The sequence below is a fragment of the Ptychodera flava genome, chromosome 18 (assembly GCF_041260155.1).
Source record: "Ptychodera flava strain L36383 chromosome 18, AS_Pfla_20210202, whole genome shotgun sequence".
Taxonomy (NCBI): Eukaryota; Metazoa; Hemichordata; class Enteropneusta; family Ptychoderidae; genus Ptychodera; species Ptychodera flava.
Window position 1 is genome coordinate 14,082,664 of NC_091945.1, and position 26,150 is coordinate 14,108,813.

The 26,150-nt window shown below is 39.7% G+C and overlaps 1 protein-coding gene and 1 long non-coding RNA gene across 3 annotated transcripts in view; one reads left to right on the forward strand and one right to left on the reverse strand.

Moving 5' to 3' along the window:
* Positions 1 to 3,608, forward strand: part of LOC139116919 (uncharacterized) — a 66,637-nt gene extending 63,029 nt beyond the window's left edge. The window contains exon 3 of the long non-coding RNA XR_011548421.1: positions 2,473 to 3,608. This is a non-coding gene — a long non-coding RNA (uncharacterized lncRNA). The remainder of the gene's footprint in view (positions 1 to 2,472) is intronic.
* The window catches only part of LOC139116918 (uncharacterized), a 65,744-nt gene extending 53,069 nt beyond the window's left edge, over positions 1 to 12,675 (reverse strand). For both annotated transcript variants that reach the window (XM_070679645.1, XM_070679644.1), the window contains exons 1-8: positions 11,687 to 12,675; positions 11,142 to 11,269; positions 10,707 to 10,923; positions 10,108 to 10,257; positions 6,483 to 6,564; positions 6,075 to 6,130; positions 2,137 to 2,420; positions 1,308 to 1,463 (exon numbers count right to left, since the gene is read on the reverse strand). In XM_070679645.1, coding sequence (XP_070535746.1) covers positions 1,308 to 1,463; positions 2,137 to 2,420; positions 6,075 to 6,130; positions 6,483 to 6,564; positions 10,108 to 10,257; positions 10,707 to 10,923; positions 11,142 to 11,269; positions 11,687 to 12,455 — 1,842 coding nt within the window. In that variant the 5' untranslated portion in view covers positions 12,456 to 12,675. The remainder of the gene's footprint in view (positions 1 to 1,307; positions 1,464 to 2,136; positions 2,421 to 6,074; positions 6,131 to 6,482; positions 6,565 to 10,107; positions 10,258 to 10,706; positions 10,924 to 11,141; positions 11,270 to 11,686) is intronic.
* Between the last annotated feature and the right edge of the window lie 13,475 nt (positions 12,676 to 26,150).

Here is a 26,150-nt window from a genome sequence, read left to right on the forward strand (position 1 = left end):
GGTGACACTATGGTAACCAGAATGTTCCCCTATATCTAGGCTTTCCGAAAATATATAATTTACGGGGGTTCTGAGCCTATTAACTGCTAGAGAATTGTTAGCTTAGAAAGGTCAGTTTCTTGTCTTGGAACCTTAAATGTTGATGGGACAAAATGAAAGGTGTGAGGCGGCAGATACCAACACCAGAAAAAAAAAACACTTGAAAATTGAGCCAGTAGTTGACTAGTACCAGAAAGTAAATAATACAACATGGCATGTGATGAAGCTGATGTAGTTTATGACCAGGAAGGCTTTGAAGCCTAACGGTAGCATGCTGGTCATCAATCTCAGAGAATTACACCATTTTAGACGAACTCTGACAAATTGCAATGTTCACTCTCCAGATTCCAACAGCATTCAAGCAGACTTGTATCTCGGCTTGGACAGTGGAGAACTTTAAGATTTTGTCCGTGCTAATGTTTTAAAAGTTCTGCCTCAGACTCCCTGTCTTTTCAAATCACAATGCACTATTTCAGTATTCAGTACAAATTTTAAAATAGATTGTCTAAATTAACTCACCCACAAGTTCTTTATATCTGTCTATCAATTTTTACATCTTCATATTTAAGAATTCTAAGCTTAAAACTTTGGTTAAATTTATTTCAATCAACACCTTATCAGTAAATTATTGGCCAATACACAGCATAGGCTGTCTTATCTTAAGTCCTGGTACATGTAATTTTTTTGATACGAGTTTGTTCAACATGACGCTTCGCTAACTTCATTTTTTTGATTCTCAGAGGAGTTATGAGACAAGTTACAAAACAAACGATGAAGAGCATGGTTGAGTGCGATGATTTTTGAGTCTTAAACATTACACTGAATGACTTGGTATCCATTCAAATGTGAGGATAAAAATTCATACCCAGCATTCAGCAATGCTATCCTCCACTCATTGTGAACTGTTTCACGCCCTTTGAAAAGGTTATCTATCATATTAAACCTACCTGTCATACAGGCATGTATCATACATATTTTTCTAGCATGTTTACGATAAGGCTTGTTGATTATTAGCCAGAAAACAAGTAAGAATACTAACATATTTGGCGATTTGTAGCAACTTATACTTCACAAAAGGCTTCGCTAAAGCGTTGGTTTCAAATTCTGAAGAAACCTCGGGGTAATTTAAGAAATTGCAACGCATGAAAATTCTGTTGCTGCAGAGTGTGTTTAACACACATGTAAATTTGGAGAGCCATATTTGCAGCAAACATTTTATTTATCAGATATGTCACATTTTAAGCATTCAAAGGTCCCTTTGATCTTACTTTATTCAACAGGGCTGTATCTGGTACAGAAATGACATCATCACCGTCACAGTCACCATCTTGACTTGGTGGCAGTGCTCTGCAGCTGTCTGTAGTTGAAACCCTGTCTGAATGGCCGTCAGTCTCCTCATCCATTCCTTTGTACAGCATCCTATCCTACATGTATGATATGAAATGAAATTACCAATTAGCATTGCTTTATCATGATTGGCATCCTGCTTCATATTGAAAGATCTCAATGATAGTTTTGTTCAATATTTTAATGTGAAAGCCATATCAATTCTCTCGGTCAAACCGTTTTTTAACCGTTCCTGCAAAGTTCATACGTCACCATCAGGTCAAGTTGATTAAAGCCAGTGAGGCATGGCATGTCCCATACACAAAGACTTGACATTCAACAGTTTTTCCTGACTCATACACTTCATATCAAGTAGGTGAAAGTACATGTACAAGTAGGGTTATCAAGTGGCTCAATTCCTCTTTTCACTAACTTGACAGATGGGGAAGTAACAATCCTGGCATGAAAAGGGTCAAGTGTGTTCCTTCCATTTGATATTCAAAACACTGTCACTGGCTTTATCTTTTTTGAAAAGATTAAGTTATCCACATACATTGAGTAAATATGTATTTATCAATAAATAAACACTGGCTACATTTTGTATGGCAGGTAGTTTCCAGACTAATTTTTGACCACAAATGACCAGAACAACCTCAAAAGATAAACTGATCATTTCATCCTAATTTGAACATATCTCAATTAGGCCTGCACAGAAAACTAAAAGAGTTTTAAAGTTTAACTTTCAAACACAAACAAAGGGGTAAATATTACCAAATACGGTGAATATCTGACAAAATCCAACACTGTGGAGCTGCTTCGTCGACTTCTGTGGGAGCCGGGGTTCTTCTTCCAATCAAGACTTGGCAGCTCCATGCCTTCATTTGTGTAAGTATTCGTTCTCGAGAAGGTCATCCTGCGCCGATAGGAGAACACGTTCGGGCGTCGGCATTTTCCATGGCTCCAGCACCCAATCACCAATATTGTCATGACAACCACCACCAGCAGGGCTCCGACCACAATTACTACAATGGTGACTTTCTTAAACTGTTCTCTGTCTGCATAATTAAAGTAAATTAATGATTGGTTTTTTGGTGGGTTTTTTTTCAGGTTTATGGTAATAATTTGGTATGCCATTGGTACACAGTATTCCAAGCAGAAGAATGAAAGAAGTCTTCAATTTATACAAAGGGACACCTCTAAACAAGTTATTGCAGACACTTTAGTGGTCATCAAAAATACGGCATTCCTTAAAAGACTAGCTGGACAATATCGCAATGCCATTAAAATACAACAACAGCACATTTCCCTAATGACCCAAACCAGATAGAAACTACAGGCTAGGTTGTTGCAAAAAGATGAAAAAGGAAACGTTACTTGACTGTTGGAAAGACTGTATTCACAGAGAGGGATAGTATGTCGGTATGAAAGTACTGTAGATCTCACTGTGAGTGTTACAATTGTTTAAGCGGTGATTCTCCACTGCAGATATGGTATCACTAATAAAGATACTAGACTTTGTTAGTGTTATAGTGACCAACTCTTGCAGTGTGTTAACTTTGCTGTCCTGGTTTGTTTTGCTATGGGGTTTAATTTTTTGTTTTTTGTTTTTTATTCCTTGTTTTGTTTTTGGTTTGTTATGATTGTTTTTTGTTTGTTTGTTTTTGTTTTGTTTTGTTTTGTTTTGTTTTGTTTTTGGGGGATGATTGTTTCCCTTTGGGGGTGGGAGGGGTAGTTTCTGTTTTACATAACAATGTTGAATGGAATACTGTATGACAGGAGGCGGTGTACAAATTTGCACAGTGTGAATATGGCAAGTGAAAAACTATGAGTGCTGATTTTTGTGATCACTTTGATAAATGATTACAAAGGTATCATTAAATGATAATTTCAGTTGCTGTCTCTATATAACATGTCAGATGCGCTGAAAACATTGATTTCTGATCACTAAAAGAACAAGTTAATGATCAATATGAACATTTACCCATAGTGATACAAGAATCACTGATCCTTTGATCTGGATCAGAGATTTATTAGAGTGGGGTGGAGCTACACTCTAACTCAGATCATTTAAGAATTAATGGACCATAACATACTGCAGTAAAATGTTGCTGCTGTAATAAAGTGTGCAATATGCAAAATAAACATGAAGGTGTCAGTGTTATTCATTTGAAATACTATACTCAGAAATAAAATCTACTAGAGAAATAACGGACGATGCGCTGACCATTAACGTTTATTTATTGGCAAGGGCGAGAGGAAAGCCAAAAATTAATGGGCGAGGCTTGCCGAGCCTGTTAATTTGGCTTTCCTCTCGCTCGCGCCCATAAATAAACGTTAATGGTCAGCGCAGAGTCTGTTATTTCCATTACATTATCAACATACCCTGAAAAACTGTCAAAATTTAAGAAAATTTCCTGTCGAACAACAACAGGGCCTTAGAACCTGTCAGTGAGTCGTGCGCGTTACAAAAATTTTGAAAATCCCGAGATTTTTTTGAAAGAAAGTGTTTAAACTTGGCCCACAAATGCTCCATTTTATTTTGTGATTATTTTGATCTTTGTACAAATCACAATTTTTGTTTTAGCTGTAACGTTAATATGTTTACGATATTATTTATATTCACGGGCGTGAAAACAAACCATTACTGTGTTTTTGTGGGCAGTCACGTGGTTCAGCTCGACAAATTAAAACGCGATGGACAGGGCATGGTAATATAATGAAAGATAAAAGTACATAGGTAGCAAAAATTTATAATTTTAATTGTGTCAAAATTGTGATAAAATGAGTGGTAATTATAGGCATGATACCAAAAAGCAAATATTTCACACGAATATTTATTTTTACTGACTGATGATGTAGCAGTGGTGGCAGCATATTACCAGTCAACACTCAATGTTGATACCATGAGTATCAACCTTTCCAGTAAAGAAAAACATTTTTCACTGACTTCAGAACAGCACCATCACTGAACAACATCCTGACATATTGGAACGTTTCTGGAATTGTGAAAGACTTCAATCCTTCTAGTGCAAAAATAAAAGATGTCATTTCAAGAGCACACGGTGTATTAAAATTACTTTGTCTCTTAATAATCAGATTATTGGAGTTGTGTGTGTGTGTGTATATATGTGTGTGTGTGTGTATATATGTATACATGAGTGTGTGTATCTATCTCTCTATATATATATATATATAATATATATATATCTTATGCAAATTTTGTCAGTGACAAATCATTAACTTATCACAAAAGTGGACAGTTTTAATAATTCCCGCATCACTGTCTCTTTCTTTAAGGATGAAGTTTAACTTAAAATTGTTGATGAAAATGGTCAAATTCAAACAGAAACTTAGCATTGATCTTGTAGTAAGATTCCAGTACTTTCTCAAAAGTCAACATACACATTGTAATTATTTTGTGCTAGTCATGGAAGAAAAAAAGGATTATAAGAATATGAAGACAACATTACATCCATGCAGGTGTGTGTTTGTGTGTGTAACTTCTCCATTTTACCAAATATCAAGTGTAAAGTAAAGAATATTTTTCTAATATTGTCAACATGACATCAACTGGTTGCACGACCCTGGTGTGAGTCCTTAGCACTGAATGTTTCAGATAATGTGAGTCTGACAGTTCACTTTCAAACTCTACAATCAATAATCACGTTCAAACACGTGCTTTGAACTCAGAGCTCCATTTTTAGGTCAGAGCGAATGTGGAAAAACAGTGGGTGTTGTCTTTCATTTGATAAAATTTTGTTGTCACATGCCTTCATCATAAATACATTCTACATGAAATTCCCTGTGAAAACACTGATTGATAGCATTCTTGCTGGACTCATCTCAGATGAGATGATTTGCAATTTTCTTGGGGGAAAAAGGCTGTATGCTTAGTATGTTCATATCAGTGAAAAAAGGTTATGCAATTAGGTCATTAAAGGGACGGTAGCTAGAAATTTTGATATTTTCACCATGTTTTTAGAAGAACAAGTGCATTCATTTCTAGTTTCAATTTCTGCCTAAGACATGTTGAACAACACGGTATTTACCCTAGGAAACAGTATGGCACACATTATGCAATGAATAATCATCAACAAATAAATTTTAGTGTAGCTAGACTAAAATTCACAAGCCAACAACAGCAGACACTATGCACATGCAGAAGAAGCAAGTCAAACACAAAACTGCAGGTACTTAGGGTAGATCGCGCCTCGTGGAGAGATATTCGGACTCTCGAACTGTTACAATTCTCTTCTGATAAACCACTTGTGGGGGCTCATTTTTAAGCTCTTGGTGTAAGAAAATTTTCAACCAGCTTAGTTTTTCGAAAATCGAAAATTTTATTTTTTCTCCATAGAGTTAACACAGGAATGGCGGCCATTTTGAATTTTAAATATCGGTAAACATTGGGTTATTTGTTTCTCTAGTACCAAAATTTGCATGGTGACCTCCGACTACCTCCGACTTTTATTCTTGAATTAGTAAGAGAATGGCTGAAAGTTTCATTAAGGAAGGTTTTAGCAAAAGTTTGAGTCTTCCTCTTTCGAGGTGCATGCTACCTTAACAGGCACCAAACACGCCAACAGAAACAGGCCAACAAACAGAAAATATATAATAGACGTTACATCTTATGGCGCTTTTTCGCTATCCTTCATTATATACATGTAATTGGTGTTAGTATAATTATTCTCCATCAATTTAATACTCACCATTGTCTTCTTCAATCACAATTTCACAATTACTTCCACTATATCCAATGGCACATCTGAAATAACCAACAATATTTTTCTCATTTTTCTTCACTCACGGAAGTTAATGTGATAGTTGTAAAAAATGACAAGTCATGTGTACCACATACAAAATACCACATACTTCTTAGGAATCAGCTCATAACAAGAGAAATATATTTGATGTTAAATCAGTTCAAGTTGCACAGATTTTCTCAAACATTTCAGTTACCATCACTGTATGGAGTGAATGGGTTATAAATTCTGGAAAAAATATTATATGTAAGGTAGTATTTGAAATAAAACTAAAATAGCAAAATTCTGGGAGAAAATTATAATAATCAGCGGTACTGTATGTCATTCTTGCGATAATTGGCTCTAGGATCTTACTTGCAGGAAGGTTTTGGTTCCCCATCATCGTTGTCAGGGAGACAGGTGCCTCCATTCTGGCAGTAGTCATCAGAACAAACAGCTGTTCAAAGTTAAAAGATGAGGTATAATTTTAATGGTGATGATATCTAAACTTGTACAATGTTTTAATTCACACATCTGTATAACAAATAAGGCCTGAAAACTGAAAAATTTTGATAGACAAACCTTCAGTGTGGATCACAAAATATGTCATCTTTCTTCATGAATGGGAACAAATTTGTCATGAATACAAGAAGTTTTGATAAAATCTTATAATACTCTAAGTTTTAATCTTATAATAGATCACTAAACCACAAAATTGAAAATGTATACTATAGGTACAATATTGCATATCTCTCTCTCTCTCTCTCTCTCTCTCTCTCTCTCTCTCTCTCTCTCCCCGGGGTCAGTAAGATTATTTGAATGAATGAGAAAATCAGTTTGAACAAGGCAGTAATGTTTCTTATGGTTGACAAAGCTCTAGTTTATTTAAAGAAAAATCAGGAAAACCCTTCTGCTACAGGTATCACACCATATCATTGGCATTACTTGTCGATATTCTGTTGTCAGGCTACTTTGATCAGACTGGAGCTCCGAAGATAGCAATGCTCAACTTCCAATGGTCTGTCATGAGGACACTTTATCCATAACGCTGTATCACAATATTTTGCCAAAGAATTCTAAATTTTTCACTAGGTTTGGCTATTGGACTGAAACAATTGCAAAGAGCTCCAATTGAAGGAAGAGCTCCTAACTTCCGAATAGTTGACATGTTCTCATTCTTAGGCATATAGCTGCAGCCTGCAGTAATGTAGCTCAAGGTTTTGCCTGGGTAAGTGGGTCAGACGGCAAAATCTGGTTTTGCCGTCTGACTTCAAATGCCCAGGCAAAACCTCGAGCTACAGTACTGCAACTGTCTCGGGCCAGGCCCTGCGGCTCTCTAACGTCTTGAGTTTGTGTTCTTACGTCATGGAAAGGGTCTTGGCTTGGTTTTGACCAAAGGCTTTCCACTCAATGCAGGCAAACCGCCAAACCATCACTGATGCAATACTGGTTGCATCAGTGACAGTTGGCTTACATAATTGACTCGAATCACGTACGTACGGGCGCTCGTTAGTGGGGTAGTGTGCTAAATCGATCAATTTTCAGCTCTATCAATCGATCTCATCCTCCACCTGCCCGCCACTGCAACCTACATACTCACATTGCAGTGGCAGGCAGATCGATAGATCGAGCCGAAAATCGATCGATTTAGCGGACTTCCCAGCTGTGAGGCAAATGCCTGTGGTTTTGACACTGTAACCTCGCACAGTACTAGAGATTTCCCATAGTGCATCATGATTTGTACCATTACGTAGAATTCCCCTGTGAAGTCTACAATGTCTCCCATGTATAGACAAATTCCTGGACTAGTTGTAAAAATTCTGAAGACGTACTTTTAAGGACACCTTTCTTCTCAACTCCCATTTTGAAGGATTAAGAAAATTGTGCCTGATTGAGAGAGGAGATAGCATTTTTGTAAATTATCTACTGATTGTGTCCTCAGCCATACAGAATAAAATGATGGAAAGTAGGGAGGCTAGTTGCGCCTGTTTTATGAAACAAAAGGATATTGATTTTTTCCAAATAGAAAAGACAAAAGAAATTTACAATATATGATAGCTCTTTTCAGAGAATGACCCCTTCAGTTGGTCATAACTTGCTTCCCAAAACTGTGACATTTGTAGTACCTGCAGAATGTGACTTTTATGGTAATTTGACGGTTTCTTTGAAATTTACTACAATATTTCAACGTACTTTTAATAAATATAATTAATCAATTATCGTGAGACTTCACATTATTGGTTTTATACAGAACTGAAAGAGTTATAAGGAAATTAATGTCGTTGGTACAAATCAAACAGCATTGTGGGTAATTTATTGTACTGTGCCTTGTAACGAGCGCTTGGAGTTATCCGTGTTATCGGCAGAGCTATAGCTCTGCATGGCAGGGCTGTGTGTTTAATACCGGCGTCATACGGCCTCCCACCACAATGCCGTCCAGAGCTACGGCAGAGCCTCCTTTTTATAGTCCTGCACACAAGCGCGTGAACCTGACTAAAATTTCGACATGAACTGGCATGTCCAGTGAGGTAACACAATACCAGCATTAATCGATGAATCCGTGTATAAACTTAGAGCATGGAGGTATTACGATATCTTTATACCACGGTCAGAGTAGTACTTAGTGGTGGTGTGGGTATTCACAGTCCCTCTGGATAGACATGATTGATAGAGGAACTTACCAGTATTGCATTTGCAGACTAGACTGCGGAGTCTCGTATCAAATTTTAAAAGGATCAAACAATGCCAAAATATACACTGGAATGTACCTGTCGGATTTCTCAGTTCACAGAGCCTCTACTGTCTATGAAACTACATAGGTGGAAGCAAGACTTGCACTGCCAGGCAGCGGGCACTTGAGCAATGACAACAACGCCGCCGTTTTCTGCTTCGTGCGGCAGAGTTGGGTGGTGACCTTTGACATGAAATACCCACAGTGCTTTGCAGGATTGTAAACTTTTTTGAAGTTTTCGAGCTGGTTTTTGTAGCTGTACTGTATCGTTCATTCATTGAATAAATATTTTATATTTACATCTCTTCCTACATAATCTTTTTGCACCTAATTTTTAAAATTCTTTCCGATGCAAATGCTTACAGACAGAAGAATATTTTTCGTGAAGTTTGTAGTGGATATGTGAATGAAATTCTATAGCTAGCCACGATGAACACCGTGACCATTTTTGTTGTTGATGATGTTGTTGCGTCAAATGAAGCAAAACTTTTTGACGTAAAATTGTTCTTAGCGACTATTGCCCTTGTAAATGCCCCTTTTTAACCCTTTTCCTGCCAGACAGTATCACTTCCCCATCAGCCAAGTCAGTAAAAAGCGGTATTGAGCCAAAACATGACGTATTTTCACCCACTTGGCTTGGTCTGTTATAGCCTCTTTAGTCCGAAAAAATCAAGTTTACAGTATTTATGTTTTCAACAGCTTTCAAATGTACAGTATTATGTTAAAATACACCATACGGAATATGTTGTATTTTAACCATCTTGACCTGATGGTGAAATATGGACTTGGCAGGGAAAGGGTTAAATGTGAAAGAGAACGAATTATCGGCATCAAAATTCTGACCTTCATTGAAGAGCCAGTAATGGTAACTTTTGATAATTTTTTCACCATTTTTTGTGTTAAATGTCAACCATAATTCCTTGGTCTGCTCCCTAAGGCATGTTGATATACACAGTGTTCAGCTTGCAAACTCAACCATACGGTGTTAAAACCGCATTGTTATTGTTGAAAAGTGACTTCTGGTCAACATTAGAAGTCAAATGTAACAATAATGCATTTTACGCCTTTAGGACGGTAGCTAAATTGTGGGTGTTTCAACATTCTTTGGGAGAAGAAAAAGAACTTACAATTGATATACAACATAAAAAAGATGAAAAAATCATCAAAAGTTAGTATTACTGACCATTGAAATAGCGTTTAGTCATGTAACCGGAGTCGGTGAACTACGTATGGCTTCTAACGACCGCAAAGAAATCAGAGTCCATCTACCTGAGCATGCCCGTCCTGGTAGCTGTGACGTAACTTCCGCTGCATCCAGATAACCAAACTTACACTTACACGTAAATGAACCTTTGGTGTTGAGGCAATCAGCGTTTAATGAACAATCATTATCATCGTTGGATGCGCACTCGTTAAAGTCTGTTAAAAATAAAAAAAAATATTACGATATATAACATACAAAGCACATTGTCTTTCATTGTTGTCGGCCATTAATTGTCTCCTCTGTCATTTTACTTGACACATGTTTGACAGACAGACAGACAGACAGACAAACAAACAGACAGACAGATAGAGAGACAGAGAGAGACAGAGAGAGACAGAGGACTGAGGGCCAGACTGGCCTCCAGCCGCCTTGCTTTTTCTTGGCAGCAGAGTTACTGGCTGTGGGCCAAGGCGTTCACTCCACGATCTACGCAACAACCTACTAATATATTGTGACAGTCTGCTGAAGCTCACTTCCTAAATTTATTCTGTTTTGATATCTAATATGCCAACAGACTTGGAGCAAGTCTAGGGTGAAGGTGTGCGTGGAATTCAGAAAGCTGCAGTCTGGAATGGAATTAACAATACTGTAAGGCGTCGATTACCTGATATTTGCATTGCCTCTGTATCGATGTAAAATCCTTCATCACTATTTGCTTCTATAGCTTTCTGTAAAATGCTCTTCACTGTATTGGTGGTTAAGTTATAGTGCGTATAAAGAGACATAACCGACTCGACGACGATGCTGCCAGGTCGGAAACCAAGCACGGTGTAGTCAAGATAGGCATCGTACAATTTTGTGCGCCTGATCACTCTATTAATCTGAAAAAAAAAGTAAACAAATGTTTAAAACTGAACGTGGTAAACGGAAAAACTCGAAATGACATGCGACAACCATTGCCATTATAGTACGTCTTTAAAAATACAGTTCCCTCACCTGTAAGCTTACGAGTGATCGATCACACTTAATTTCTCTACTGCACACATATATTCAAAGTTGGCAACCTTTCACTTTGGGGGGAAATCAAGTTTATACTCACCAGCTGAACAAAATGAAGCTCCAGTGTAATAAACAATTCAGAGAATTGGTCCTTTAAATCGGGATGGAACCGAATCGGTTCACCGTTGCATCTGTCGACTTTCAGATCAAGACCAAATCTGACGATTTCTGGAATAAGTAAACGGGTTTCAAGTGATTTGGAATAAATTTAAAGAAATAAGATAATTTTCTCTATTTCGACATACGTCTTTAACGGAATAATGAAGCGACTGAAGACTTAATTTTTCAAATGTGGGGGGACTGAACCGACCTGAGGATACTGAAGGCTTTCCTTTCCGTTCCGGAGTTGTTTATCGGAAATACCAGCCACTATTACACGTCAGATAATTTTCACCTCCTCACTCAAATAATTATGCGGTATGTTAACTTATATTACCACAACATTCTCCCCCCTCCCCCCCTCTCTCTCTCTCTCTCTCTCTCTCTCTCTCTCTCTCTCTCACGCACACACACACGATATTTTACCCCGATTTATTCAAACAGCGGCCAATGAACGTCGATGTGTAGATATGATGATTTAGTTACCTGCAGTAGATACATTCACAGGAGAATGCCCGGTAACTGCTGGGTATCTGCTTCCTCTCGAAGCACAGAGCATAAGAAGCTTTTTGACTTCTTCACGGGTTGCTAAATTTGGAAAGCCAGTCGAATAGTCATCTTTGTCATCAACTAGAAGACGTCCTTTGTTGCTTTTGGATTTCTTTTTGCCACTGTCGTCTGGCAATCCTGATGTCATTCCAGAGCCCGATCCGGAATAAACGTCTTCCTCGATATTCCCTGTCTCGGTCAGAGAACTCGAGTCTGACTCGGTAGTCATTCTGTCTATTAACATTGTCTGTTGCGTGGTTGGACCTGTGTAGTCGAAATCTGAATCGCCAGCAATACCGGGATTTCCATCTTGGCCGCCAAGCTTCTTAATTTTTTTCTCATGGTCTCCCGATCCCGACACGTCACTTTCCTCGGGTTCACCTGTGAATTCGCCAAGCATCGGAGATTGCACTGTTGGTACTTCCAAACTCTTGTCCAGTGGCGCTGGGAAGCCCGTGGTTGTTCTTTGAACATCAAAAACCGTCGTTGGTGATGGCAGTGAAGATGCAGGTTTCCTTTCTTCTTGGATTTCATCCGCTGGGGGATACTGTAGAGGACGCAGCGGGGGTTTGCCCATTTGTGATGACCGTCCCTGAGTGTTACCTGCATTATGGTTCGCTGACGTCATGGTTGTTGTTGCGAGCAGCCCTTGGTCGTAAATATCTCCCGATTTTCTCTTACGTATAAGCAAACCCCTGTCGGTCATTTCAAGGTTAAGTACAAACGAAGATGATCGCCTTCCCCTTTCTCTCGACGCCTTCTCCTGGCGTCTTGCTTCATCCGTCGCGCGGTTTCTACTTTTGCCATCAGGTTTGTGGTGTGTGATTTTATGAGATATTGGCGAAGAACTTCTCCTACTTGTTACTTCTTTTCTTCTTTTCAGAAAGATATTAATCCAAGATATATCACTATCGTGAGATGTCAATTTCTCTGAAAACGGTAAAAATGGGGAAAATGAAACTACACGCTGACACTCTGGTTATTTCGTCTAGACTTAGATGTATTTCTAGCGTACGACGCTTCGCTCTATATTGCTAGAGCTTCTTCAGGTACATCTAAAGAGAGTAATGAAATGAAATGAAAATACAAGTCCAGACGAAATAACCAGAGTGTAAGCATGCTTCTTTTCAACGTTTTTTCATTCATTAATCCGTTGCACAGTCAACTGGGGATCGCCTGCCATATATATATATATATATAGTAAAGTAAACGTGGACAACTGGGATTAAGTAAGAATTTTACACCCCATTTTATTCATTTATCTACATGAAGCGAAGGAAAATTTACCATCCATGTAACTAAAGTGTGACCCTGACCTATATACGAACTCACGCATGCGCAACAGCTGGCGCAGCAGTGCATTGTCCTGAACTAAGCGGGGAAATTCCCTGCTGAGCATGTTTATACACGTTCCGAAGGTGTACGGGAAATTCCGTGTGAGTCATCACCATCAAACTAGCCTATATAAAGGAGCCCGTTGTCAGTCCGGCCGGTCGCGGAGTCTAGCTGATGTTGAACACGAAGTTCCTATCGGTGCGAACTAAATTTCATATCCATTCAATCCATAATGTCTTAAATATCTTCCAGAGGTGGACTAAATCCTTCTTGTTTTTGAATTTCTAGCGCCTGATGAAATATGTCCTGAATAAGTTCTGACCCCGGAGCCTCCTCGTTCCGAAGGGTTGCGCCTTTTTCTTGTATTTGTGTAAGCAGCTGTTTATATTGAACATAATAATGTTTATATTTCTCTCGTCTCTTTGCTACACCAGTTTTCCCTTGTATCACATCAATAACAACACCTGGTATAGGAGTTAAGGCTAACAGTACCGGAACTGTTGGAATTGCTGCTATTACAGCAGAGCTTACAAGAATTCCCTTAGTAATATTGAGAGCCATATCAATTCGACCCATTAATTTATAACTGCGACGATATGCAGCGCTAGTTCTTTCGATATAGTCGGCCAATTGTTCAACGCTTTCAACAACTGAGATGTGCATTTTTTACTGTATATGTAAGGGATGATAAAAATAATTGTAGTAATATAGAAAGACAATATGGCAGAAGGAGGAGAAGATATACCAATCCAGGATTTCGATGTTGCAAATGTAAATGACGATGATGATGACGCTACTGCTGAAACATCATTTATAGAAGATGATAATACCATTGCAGAAGCTGATCCTTCCCTGGCTAGCCCACAGGTTGATCGTTTGATTGGACAGAGAAGAGAACTTACACAAGATATGGCTGAACAACTCTTAGACAAATATAATATTACTGATAAGTATGCACGAGACGAATTGATTATGAATGCTGATATTATTGGTAATGATCTGTATTATAAAAAAATCAGAGTTACAACAGATAAAGGAAGTAGATTTTTAGAGAAATCCACATTAAAAAGTTTAAAAGGAGGTTCTGAATTTGTAAACAAAGTATATAAATATAGTGAGCCCGAATATGAGTCGTACATTGTATTCTGAAGATGTGAAAAATGATAAAATACCGGCTGAGAAGATGACGCCAGAAGACATGGGTATATACAAAGATGAACTGACAGAGTTACGGCAAGATGCTTCTGGTAATGCAGATAAAATACAAGCTTTTGAAAATAAAATCGAACAATGGAACAATCTAAACCCAGAATATAAGCTCTTAATGATGAATTAAGATTGCGAATATGGGTATTAGCGACCTTAACAACGAAAAAGTTAAAATAAGGCTATGAGAAAAGAGAAGTTGAAAAACAGTTAAAGGAAATTCCTGAAGATCACACCCAAGAAAAGAAAAAGCCAAGAAACTACTAGCTGAACTCATAACAAGAGAAGCTAAAGTTGACAATCGAATTGAATACGAACATGGTAAGATCAGTGAGGCACGTGAAAGTCTGGCTACGACTAGGTCTCTTCGTGATGTAATTTCCGATCCAGAATTGTCACTCAGGCTGAAGCTGACAGAATTATTTAAACGAAATGGTATTACAATCGCTGCAATACTGACTGCCCTTGGAATGACAATATCAACAATTGCCCTAGCTGTGACTAGAGGAGGAGGAGGAGGAGCGGGAGCAGGAGCAAACACAGGAGGTTCAGGTCCGCCCAAAGTATATACAAAAGCGAAAGAAATTGTAAAGCAATTTGGCGAATGGTTAAAAACATTGGCCGCAAAAAGTGCTGCTGCAATACCAGGTTTAATCGGCTCCCTCGTCAGTTTTCTATTAAAAACAGCAGGATCGGTGGTTGGATTTGTTGGAGAACAGCTATGGATATTTTTAACTGGTTTAACATTAGTCATTATAAATAAAATTATGTATTAATATATGACACTCCCTACGGCATCAACATGTTTGGTGAAAAGAATATTGCAAAGTTTCTTTCTAAAAATAAAGACCTGTTTGGTTTCTCTGTCGAATTGGAATGGTGCAAACTCCGGCGGTAAATCGACATATCCTTCGAGCAAATCCAGGTGTCCGACTCAAAGATGATAATCTATATCATAACATTTTAGCTTTCGTGAAGGAATGTCAAAAGACTAACTTCTTTAAGCGACTAGAATTCATAGCTGTATTCCAGGATACTGAGGATGACCAGGAGGCTCATCATCTCCAAGAATATTGGGTTCTTCGATTGATTCGCGACACAGGCAATCGATTTATCTTTCAGGCAGACGGAAATATTTATGTAAAGATGTGATTTTTTTCTTCTAAGTCATTATATACACGAAGTGAAATGTAAGATGTGATTTATTTTCTTTTTTTTCTTCTACTATATACATTACACGAAAAATGGGGTACGATAGAACATTATCACCGACTTTCACCAACCGAATACCGAATGGAACGAAGTCAGAAAGAACTCATCATGTGATTGCTCATAATCCAAGTGAGGCAGATCCAGGCCAGACACTTATCATACGATGTCCGAAGTTAGAAAGCGGAGTACTCTTAGTTCCAGATACTTTCGACCTGGTTTTTGATCTCGAAGTAACGGGAGATGAATATAACCAGTAGTACAAAATGTTGCAAACAATTTGGTGGAGCGTATGAAACTCACATTTGAGGGTCAGACACTTTTCGATTTGAATAAATATAACCTTATTGAATGTTATCGTGATCTCTTCAAACATAAAAAGGAGAGATCGAACATGACACTGTATGGAATTCAGAACGAAAATCTAAGAAATTAAGAAGCGGTGCGACCGATGCAGATGCCGCCGTCGTGGGCGATAAGTTACTTTTCGACGCATATAAAACAAAATATGCTATTCGTCTCACTCACCCCCTCATAACAGGCCATGGAGTTGCATATCCAAAAGCGTTAGGGAGTCATATTGAATGGGAAATTACGCTGTGCACCCATCTCAAATTACTTTCCAGTAAAATAATATTATTACAAACAATTATAAATTAAAAAACATTCAAATGGAATACGAGACAATTTCTGACCTCGATCTCGCGAGGTCAACTGCTGGTTATTACAACGGTGGAAAAAGTTACCTTTACGAGCATATACATTATTTTAGAACAATCCCATTCAAAGAATCGGACACGGTTATCAATGAAAATATAAATGTACCACGACGTAGCATTAGAGGTATCGCAATACTCTTCACTAAATATCAGTATAATGCAGAACTGAACAGTGAATTTTTCTTTAACCCCTCCATTGAATCTGTGTCTGTAATGATTGAAGGCATTGCAAATAAAGTGTACGCTCAGAAGATGATACCAAGACAATTTTGGCGAGAGGTGCGACGGTATTTTGCTGAAGATAAAGATTGGTGTGAAATTGATATAGATGAGGCGATTATTTGAAGAATAAATTCTGTCTGTTTATCGATCTGCGTAGCTTTAAAGATATTGAATTTCATGGAAATGGTTTAAAGTAATGAACACAAAGGACGGAATTCAACTTGAAATTTTGAAGAAAAACACCTTAATTAAGATTGGCGATGACACTCGCGATGAAAATATATTTGCTCACATTTATGTTATCAGTGATGCCCTGGTCTCTATTGAAATAGTAGATTAAAGTCTTTACAATTTTAAACCCCGTCCTATCGGCCATGTTTCTGCCAGCCATTCGCCCGTGTCTGGATTATATAACTGCACACGTTTGATATCATTGGCGCCATCATGATTTTACTACGCTTTTCACTACGGATTTCTCCAGCCTTTTTCCGTACAAACTGTACAAACTGTGCCGGCTCCGGCTCCTTCCCAGTTTCAAATAGATCTTTATAATCTTCAAAGTTCAAATGTTTTCTAACACAAACATCTTTCACCCCTTTATTTTTTTTCGTCTCCGAAGTTGGAGTTCGAAAAGCATACACTTTCGAGCGTATGCCGACAAAATCAAGAATAGGTTCACCATTCAACTCATCTTTAAATTTACCTATCACTTTTTTATTAATCTTCGGAAAGTTGGGCCCACTCATCCCACTAGTATCATATATAGACTTCTCACCATTCTTTTCCACATCTTCCCGAACTATATCATTGAAAGTTACGTCCGGGTCCGGGGAGGGTATTGGCACACTGTAAACAAAACTGTCAGTATCCATGTAGGCTAATCGTATTCCAGGGAACTTGACCCGAAAGTAATTGTAATGCGTCTCATACATAAGCAGCTTAGAAAGTTCCAGTACTGCGGCGCCGATGAAAACTGGTTTTACATATCTATGCTCATCCGTTTTCAGTTCCAGTAGGGCACTGTCGCAGGAATCGCCATCCTCTTCGGAAGTTATGAAAGTTATATGTTTCATCTTTGGATTATACTTCTGAATCTTTTTACGTCCACTATCCGTGCCGTTCCAGTCCGAAACAAATTTAAAGTCTCTGTACTTTCGAACATCTTCTATTGTCTTACCGAACATTGCATTATTCATCAGCTTATAGAAATTCTTTTCGAAATCTGTCCTCCCCTTTGCCCTCATTTTAGTGTTAAAGTCAATATATTTCGCGAGACATGGAGCTTCATCGAAAGCAAGCACCCGATAAATCTTTTTCAATCTCATTCCCATCCGAAGATAGAATTCCAGCAACTTGTAGTGTAAGACATAGGACTCTCTATCCATCACACTTGTAATCAGTCGACCGCCCTGCCTCGGAAATTCATAGTGATGCGGCGCTAATGGCAAATCGCTGTGTTCTTCATGTAATTCGGGGGGGTATTCTAAGTCTACTTCTAGAAAACTTGGTGGAAAGGTGGTGCCAGGTCCCCACGCTCCGCCAGCTCCACCGGCTCCGCCTCGGGCCCCTTCTTCCCATTCCTCCCACTCTTCCATCGTCATCCAATGAAGTCCGCCCGTAGGCATTGCCTGACTCATTGCCCAGCCGTAGAGATTGTTTGCATCGAGATATTTTATTTCGGTCACCGGTTTCTCCGGATCGTAATTCCCGCCGGCGGGGCCAGCGTAAGCAGGATGATTTGTCTGTAAATAATGAATATTACACTGGCTGATGCCGCCTCGAATTCCCCGTTGTACGAAAGTCATCTGCTCAGCATCTTGAATGAGCCCAAACTTATTACCCGTGTAAAGTAACATAGCATCCCATGTCAAGCCAGGCGCTGACATGTAATGGGCCGGATCTAACTTATATGCTTCTAAACATGTGTCGCGAAAATTTTCGAATATATTAGCAAGAAGGAGAACATCCGTCTCACAATAGAATTCCATATAATCACGAATCGTCTTACATCCAACTTCGTCCCATACTCTTAATGCATGTTCGTAATCAGACTCTGAAATCCCCTCTTCCGTCAATTCGCTATAAAATTCCCCCCTCTCCGGGAGCTGGTTCTCTCCCAGTCTGTCAACCGAGTCTAAATATTCGTAGGGGAAGAAACCTTTCGCCCTTTGAATGTCCGGGTACGAAAGTGGCACCGCCGTCCATCCGTGGTCCGGCACAGTCGTTGCCAACTTCGCCAATGACCCCATCATCAACTGAGCACTGTCCATAAACTTTATAGAAATAAACGTCTCTTTATCTCCCTCTTCCCATCGACAACAATTGAGCCACTAAAAATAAATGTTTTCGAGAGACCCATAATTCCACCATTGCTCGTCTTAGCTATTAAATTTGGCTCTTGTCCGGGACCCTCATCTATTTCATGTAACTTTTTCAAAATAAAAGAACCATCGTATCCCTTGAGGTTGTGAAAGTAGATAGGAATGGTTCTCGACGGCCGGCATCCTTCGCAATAGAAGGTCGCCTCCTCCTTCACTACTCGGTATCCTGCCGGCACTCCACATGCAATACAGACTGGATCACATCCGTCGCGCCGGTAATTAGAAGGATCCCTCATCGGTATTATTTCCAATAATACGATTTAGAATAATACTCGGCCCGTTCTTTCATATCCTTTAGAAATTCTGTAACACAGGAGAGACCTGTGAATGTTCTTTTACCATAAACGGTGGGCCGGCCCGGGCCTCGTTCCGAAGATCCCCGCCCCCACCCCCGTTCCACCATAACATACGAAAGACAAATTGGAATGTGCCGGCCGGTCCCCTTCTCAATAATTGCCTCAGTATCTGCATAGACGACGTAGGGGGCGGGGACCTTCTTCCGATGTCCTTCGAATTGACACACTTCCTTAGGAAAAACTGGCTGGGCGTCGTCTGTTCCACAGTACACCTGATGTATTTCTAATTCTTCTGTTGACTTAAAACCTCTTTTACAAACCAGGCAAATACACTTCCTTCTGCGCTCATTCTTTCGATTAGTACGAGAATTACGAAGGCGATTTAACGCAGTAATTGGTATGAAGTGGCACCTTCGGGCTTCGCCAACTATCAGTAAGATATTTGCTATTTGATTCCTATCACCTTCGGAACGGGCTCCGCCTTCCCCTATCGGAACGGTTCCGTCAGGGGCTCCGCTACAGCTACTATATAACACATTTATGCCGGACGGATCGGGATCATTCTCGTAGATCTGAAATACTTGAAGTTTGACGCTCGGATTTTGCTGCTCGAAGCGCCTGAATACAGTCATATCGGCGGGCGTGGGCGTGGGTATTCCCTCCCAACAGTAGTCAGCCATAAATGGGGCGTACGTATTCCATTTTCTCCTTACCTGACCACATTTCTTTTCACGAAACTCGGGGTCGGTCAACTTTAAACTTGCTACGATGGCGTATTGAAAACAGTTCTCAGCCCCCACCGGTAGAATAAGATCGCTAACACAATGTTTATTTTTTAACCATCCGGGAAGTTGGACTGCGCCAGCCCCCGGGCCAGCCCCGAGTAAAACTTCTACTAGAATTACTTCAAAATTAAGTATCTCCTCGAGAACGAGACCAGAACCCTCAACATTTTCAATTGTATCAAGCATACGATCGTAGCGATCTATTAATTGTTGCCCCACATCCGATCCCGATCCTCTTACATCTTTTGTGTATGTATCTTTTAATTTAACAGGCAATATACGAATTTGTGTATTACCAGTTTCGGATCCGATAATTTGACTTCCATTTCGGTATAAACAGAGTACATCTTTCGTTCCGAATGGACCATACCTTCAATATCCACCAGCTCCCCGATATCCTTGACTCGCTTGACTTCAGGAAATTCTTTTCGTAAAACTGCTCCCTTGAATGCTGTATGTAATCGACGGGCCATAATAATCTTTATGATATATACTATCCTAAAAATTTTTTAAAATGAAAAAATAATTATTCTATGATAGGTCATCAAAATCCACTATAATATTTTTGGCAGCATTTATTTGTTTATATATCTCGCCTAATCTTTCTAAGTCGACTATTTCTTCCGCATCTTGAATTTCTGGTTTATTAGGCGCAGCACAAAATATTAATCTCTCAACAGTGAAAGAAAGAGCACGCTTACTTAAGCGCGGTTTAAATGCTAAGAATTCTATCTTACTACCTTTCCTGATATTACGAGGTACAATAGCAGGATTTTCTCGGACTGGCAATGGGCTCACTGTTTTAAAAGCACAGTCAATTTCTTGAACCATATCAATACATGTAGCGAAATCGTGAGCCCCTCTCCCTCTCCCTCTTTTAAACTGAAATTTAAAATACCTCATGCCCGGCTGCGCCCCGCTCCCTCGCTTCTGATACACTTTAGATGGATTGTAAAATCCGCAGGAATTATTCTTGGAGTGAGCGGCCAGGCTTAGAGCATAACTTTTAGCAGTAGATGCATCGAAACTTTCACCTAGGGTACGGAATATTATTAAATCAGTAAACTTTTGAAGACTCGGTTGCCAACGGACACACACCCCATCGCATGTAGCTGGATCTCTAGAACCGTACTTAGGTCCGATGGGGAAAACCACTTCTAGCTCACTGTCTACGTATATGAAAGGATCTACCAAAGATTCACCAAATATGAGTTTCCCTTCGTCACTGATTTGAATATTCTCTTCTCCGGTTTCAAGTATTTTTATTGCAGTTGAAATAGAAAGGATTGTCATTGTCTTATCGTATATATCTTAATAAAAAATAATTTAAAAAATTTTTTTCTATGATATAGTATCCTAAAATGTCATACATATTCATAAATGGACCAACTGGAAGTGGTAAGAGTTACGATGCAATAAATTTGGATCCGTATCACGTACCAGAATTTGACACTAGTTTTTCCAGCAACATTGCCGACTTTTATAATGGGCGCCACGTTTCGATTGCCGATTTTCAGAACCAGTTTATAGAACATACGCTTAGTTTACAATGTCAGGCTGGGAGGAGGAGGGAGGGGGAGGGGCCCTCCCTTCAGAACAATACATTATTTGTGACTCTTCCATAATTCAACATCTGACTTTTTCTCGAATCCGGGGCGTTTCCACGGAGTGGGAAGAAAAAAAGATTGTTTCTAGAGCATTTGACCATTTACCCAGTTTCATTATCATATTCAAAGATATGCCTTGGGATTATTGCAGGCGGAATGTGTTGACTCGAGCCAGGTCGTACGAAATCACCGGTACCGCCTTAGAAGAACTAGAAGAGATTCACAACAAGTTCAAACAGACTTTCTTAGAAATTTGCCACGACTACAGACTTCCATGTTTGGTAATTCGGAACGCTCTTACCCCCCTCGTTCTCAAGAATATACTTATCCAACAATTGATACTGAGACAGTCGGACCAGTAGAATATCCACGAGCTTTGACTTTGGAATTGCATGGGGCAGCTCACGCGATAGCGGCAGCCAGGGATTTTTAATAGACGGTTTCAAGGAGGAGGAACTGAAAAAGCGTACTTCCCACCTGGTCAAGAACAACTAGAACAACCTCGAGTCTCACTAAAGAACCTACACAAACTTCTTAACGCTTGTGAATCTGTGTGTGCTTATAATGCTTCGTTTGACCTACGAGCACTTGACATTATGAAACCCTACGGTTCTGTAACACCGGACTTTGAAGTTACTTGTCTATGGCTCATGTCAGTTGTGTACATTATACTTCAACCAGAACTTATCGATAAAGCTGAAAAAGGGGGACTCGAAAGAACGGACTATGGCAACATGAGAAGTCGTTTTGAAGATCTTGCAAACTTAATATGTGCCTCCGGAGGAACTGAGGGGCCCCCACCTCATCCACATACGGCCGAAAAAGATGCAGTAAGTGAACATTACTTACGACAGTACATGATAAATACTTGGCCAGGTGGGGGTGGAAGTGGGGTGGTAAACTGACACTTTCGGCTTTCAAGAAATTAAGACTTTTTCCATGGTACTTATTGAATAACTTTCGTAAATACTTACGTTAGTACTTACGTAGTACTTGACAAGTACCATGGACAGGAACTTACGTAGTACTTGACAAGTACCATGGACAGGAACTTACGAAGTTCTAATAACATTTTCCTCTGGCTCCCAACTATTGAAACTTTCTGGATAACCTTTCCATTTTATCAGATAATATTTCTTTCCTCTAATTTTTTTCGTCTTCAAAATTCGTTCTACTCTGTACAGCTCGTCGCGTTCTGAAGGTGCGCTCTGAAGTTCATCGGAGTAGAAAGTGCCAAGTATTTCCTCTCCATTCAGATCTTTTATTTGGTAAACTGGTGGCGTTCCTAGTCCAGCTGCGTACACAACTTTTGAAACCACGAAAATCTCCTCTGTCCAATTTGGTAAATATCCTTTCTTAAAAGTGGTCTTGTATTTTGTAATTCGAACCCGTTCTCCCGGCTTGAATTCAGGGTTAACTCCCCCGGCTGCCAACTCAGGACCGAATAGTGTATAAAATGCCTGCCAATCGTTCTCCTCTGTTACGTCCCTGGGTTTCATTTTGATACTTCCGTGAACGGTGTTATTGTAATTCTCGAGAAGGTGGGGCAGAATAGAAAGCCATTCACGTGTCTGTCTGTATGTAAAGTATTTCCACATCATCGTCTTGAGGGTCCGATTAAAACGTTCAACGACGCTAGCTTTTTTGTCACTGTAGGTGTGAAACCAATGAATTCCCACCTCCTCCACCACCCCTGCATTTTTCGATTAGTAAATTCCCGTCCCTCATCTGTCTGAAGTTTGTCGGGTCTTCTCCCGGATTTCTTAATCACGTCTTGTAGTGCCTGCAACGTATCATCTGCCGTTTTTGACTGTATCGGCCTAGCCCATGCGTATTTACTGAGCACATCGATTACTGTTAGCATGTATCGAATGTTACGGTTCTCTTTTGCGAACGGGGGAGGGAATTCCACGAGATCCGCTTGCCATTGAGAGTCTATCGATGTTACAAAAACGCGACGGCCGCTCGTAGCATGAGAACGAGGTACCGGTTTTGTAGATTATAAGTTAGCTGAGTTTTTAACCACTCCTGCACCTCTTTCTTGGTCACTTTCAGTCCGCTGGCCCGTGCTGCGTCATACAATTTTGTACACCTCCAAAACCAGTTTTCGGGTTGTAATATAATTCTCTAAGAGTACCTTCGGCTTCAGCTTCCATAATTGCTATATTATACGAATAATTTTATGTCGTACGGATTCCGTAAACGAAATACTAGTTTACTGAATGGCCTACTTTTCAATTGCTTGATTAGGCCCACGGCTTCCCGTTCTGACATCTCCATTCCATATTCTTTTATAATAGTTTTGTGTCTATCTTGTTCGGTGTGTAAAATAGTACTAACATCTGTATGTTTTCCCTAATGGTTTACTAATACTAGTATATTGTTGAGTCAGAACCCAGACAGATAATCCGTCATGTCTTGCGCTGAAACCAAGTTGGACTAAAACGTTACTGCGCTTCTTCATATCTTTGGACGAGGCGCAGTCATCGAGGATTATTAAAGTGTTCGTTCCAGCCCATTCTTTATGCACGTAGGTTAATGTATCATCCACTGCATCGAGTCCGACTGGAAATATAAACACATTATCATCGGTGAAAATGAATCTTCTATTATACGCTTTATTATTCATGAATGTTGGGCAAATGAATATCACATATTCGAATTTCCTTAAGTACGGACCGGTGAGGAGGTCCAACATAAATTCTGTTTTGCCAGAATATGTCGGTCCAGTTATAATCATGTTGAATGGTGGGGTTACGTATATTGACATTTCCTCTGGATCTATATACTGTAAATTAATGAATCTCTTCTAGTTCTTTAAGTTACTGGTTCGAGTTAGATGAAACCCAGTCACATCGACAGCATCTGAATGAACTATATAGTTAGTGACTTTATTCCAGTACCTACAATAGTAATGAATATTGCTAAAGATAACAAACCAATTTTACCATATTCGTGAATAGGGTCTGCAGATGCTGCCCGTTCTGGGGAGGGGAGGGGAGGCCCCCGAGTCGTGTCATTGTGAGGTGGTGGTGACTCTCCGGGCTCGTCCTGCCACTTCACGGGATCCCCCCCCTCCTCCCCTCCTTCCATCTCGTGTACAGCACTTTCTCGAACTTCCGTGTTTATATCACCGTTCACCCCGAAGGACATAGATTCTGTTGCGTATTGCAATTCATTATTATAACCTGAGATCGCCGGGCCCGAAAGAATGACCATCTCAGACGGTAAGAGAAGTAAATTGGGCGAAACTGCCATATCAAGTTTGACACCAGTATTCATTATTGTGTCTTGATATCGCCTATAACTGATTACTTTGTCAGTATTGCGAATTTCATCTTCGAGGAGAACGCCGAATTCTTTTCGGACTTGCTGTGCACTGCCAGTATCGCCCACAATGGTACTGCGAATATTTGCTTGTGCACCGAGTATGCAATATACGTAGGCTTCAAGGCTTTCGTTTAGGCGGGCTAGGCCAGCCTTTGTCAATCCAGAGTCTCCCTTCAGAGGAATGAAACTATTGTATTGTCCCTCCGATCCATCATTTCGGAAGAAATAGTAGTGCGGTCGTTCTTTGTCGGACAGTACATGTTTTTTCTTTCCAAAAATTGTATGTGTATAGAAAACGCCTCCGTCGGCGGAGAGGAAAAAGTCCCGACCGTTGTATATCGCTTTTGGCTGTCGAACAGGCCCCGATTAGTGTAATATTCATATCCATAACCAAGACCTTTATTTGACCTTTTCGATATCGAAAGTCGGACTTCGTTGGGCTTATATTTCCAAATTCTGTACAGAGAAGTTCATATTGGACGAGATTGTACGGATTGTCGCCCGCTTTGAAGGTGGGGGTATCGTCTGGAAGTGCAACGCCCATTTCGTGAAGGATCCGACGTATTGTAAAGTATACATGGAAACGGCAGAATGATCGTATTTGGGGCGGAAATTTCTTATCAAAGAGATGGGCGAATGATATACCACAACCAGTAGTGCTACACCATACAGCGAAATTCAGTTGCTGGTCCCAGTATTTCATCTTTGGGCTGCCCAGCCAGACATTACTTTCTTTTGCTGTTCGATGAGTGATTACATTATCTTTGAACACATCCCGTGGATGAAAAGTAAATTTATCTGTCGGCGTTACATATATTTCTAAGTCCATGAGAATAGGTTTTATTCCCCCGTCCGTTTGGAAGGGGGGGGGGGGTATCAGCATGCTGTACTGTCGGTACGCTCGTCTTATTCAATTGAAAAGCAACTGGGAATAAGTCTGTACTCATTATTCGTGTTTCTATATACATATAGATTTAAATGGAGGAGAATTTTCCCGGAATCCCTGTCGGAATCCCTATCGGTACGGTTCTGTTAGGGGTACTAACATTCCAGACTATGTTAATACTTTATTTCGGATTCAGGTTTAAACGAATTTTTTATTTTTTACTAAGAATAGATAACATACTGCAAACAATGGAGAATTTAATAAAGTCATCGGCAGCGGCAAATATGGCAGCGCATTCCGAAGGGGCTTCGGCGCCTTCGGCGCCTTCGGACGCTCAATCCATATAGAGACAAAACGTGAAAAAATACTCTGTGTCATCGCAAGTGGTCAAAGCAAGTTATTTTTTGGTAAGGAGATTTCAGTTG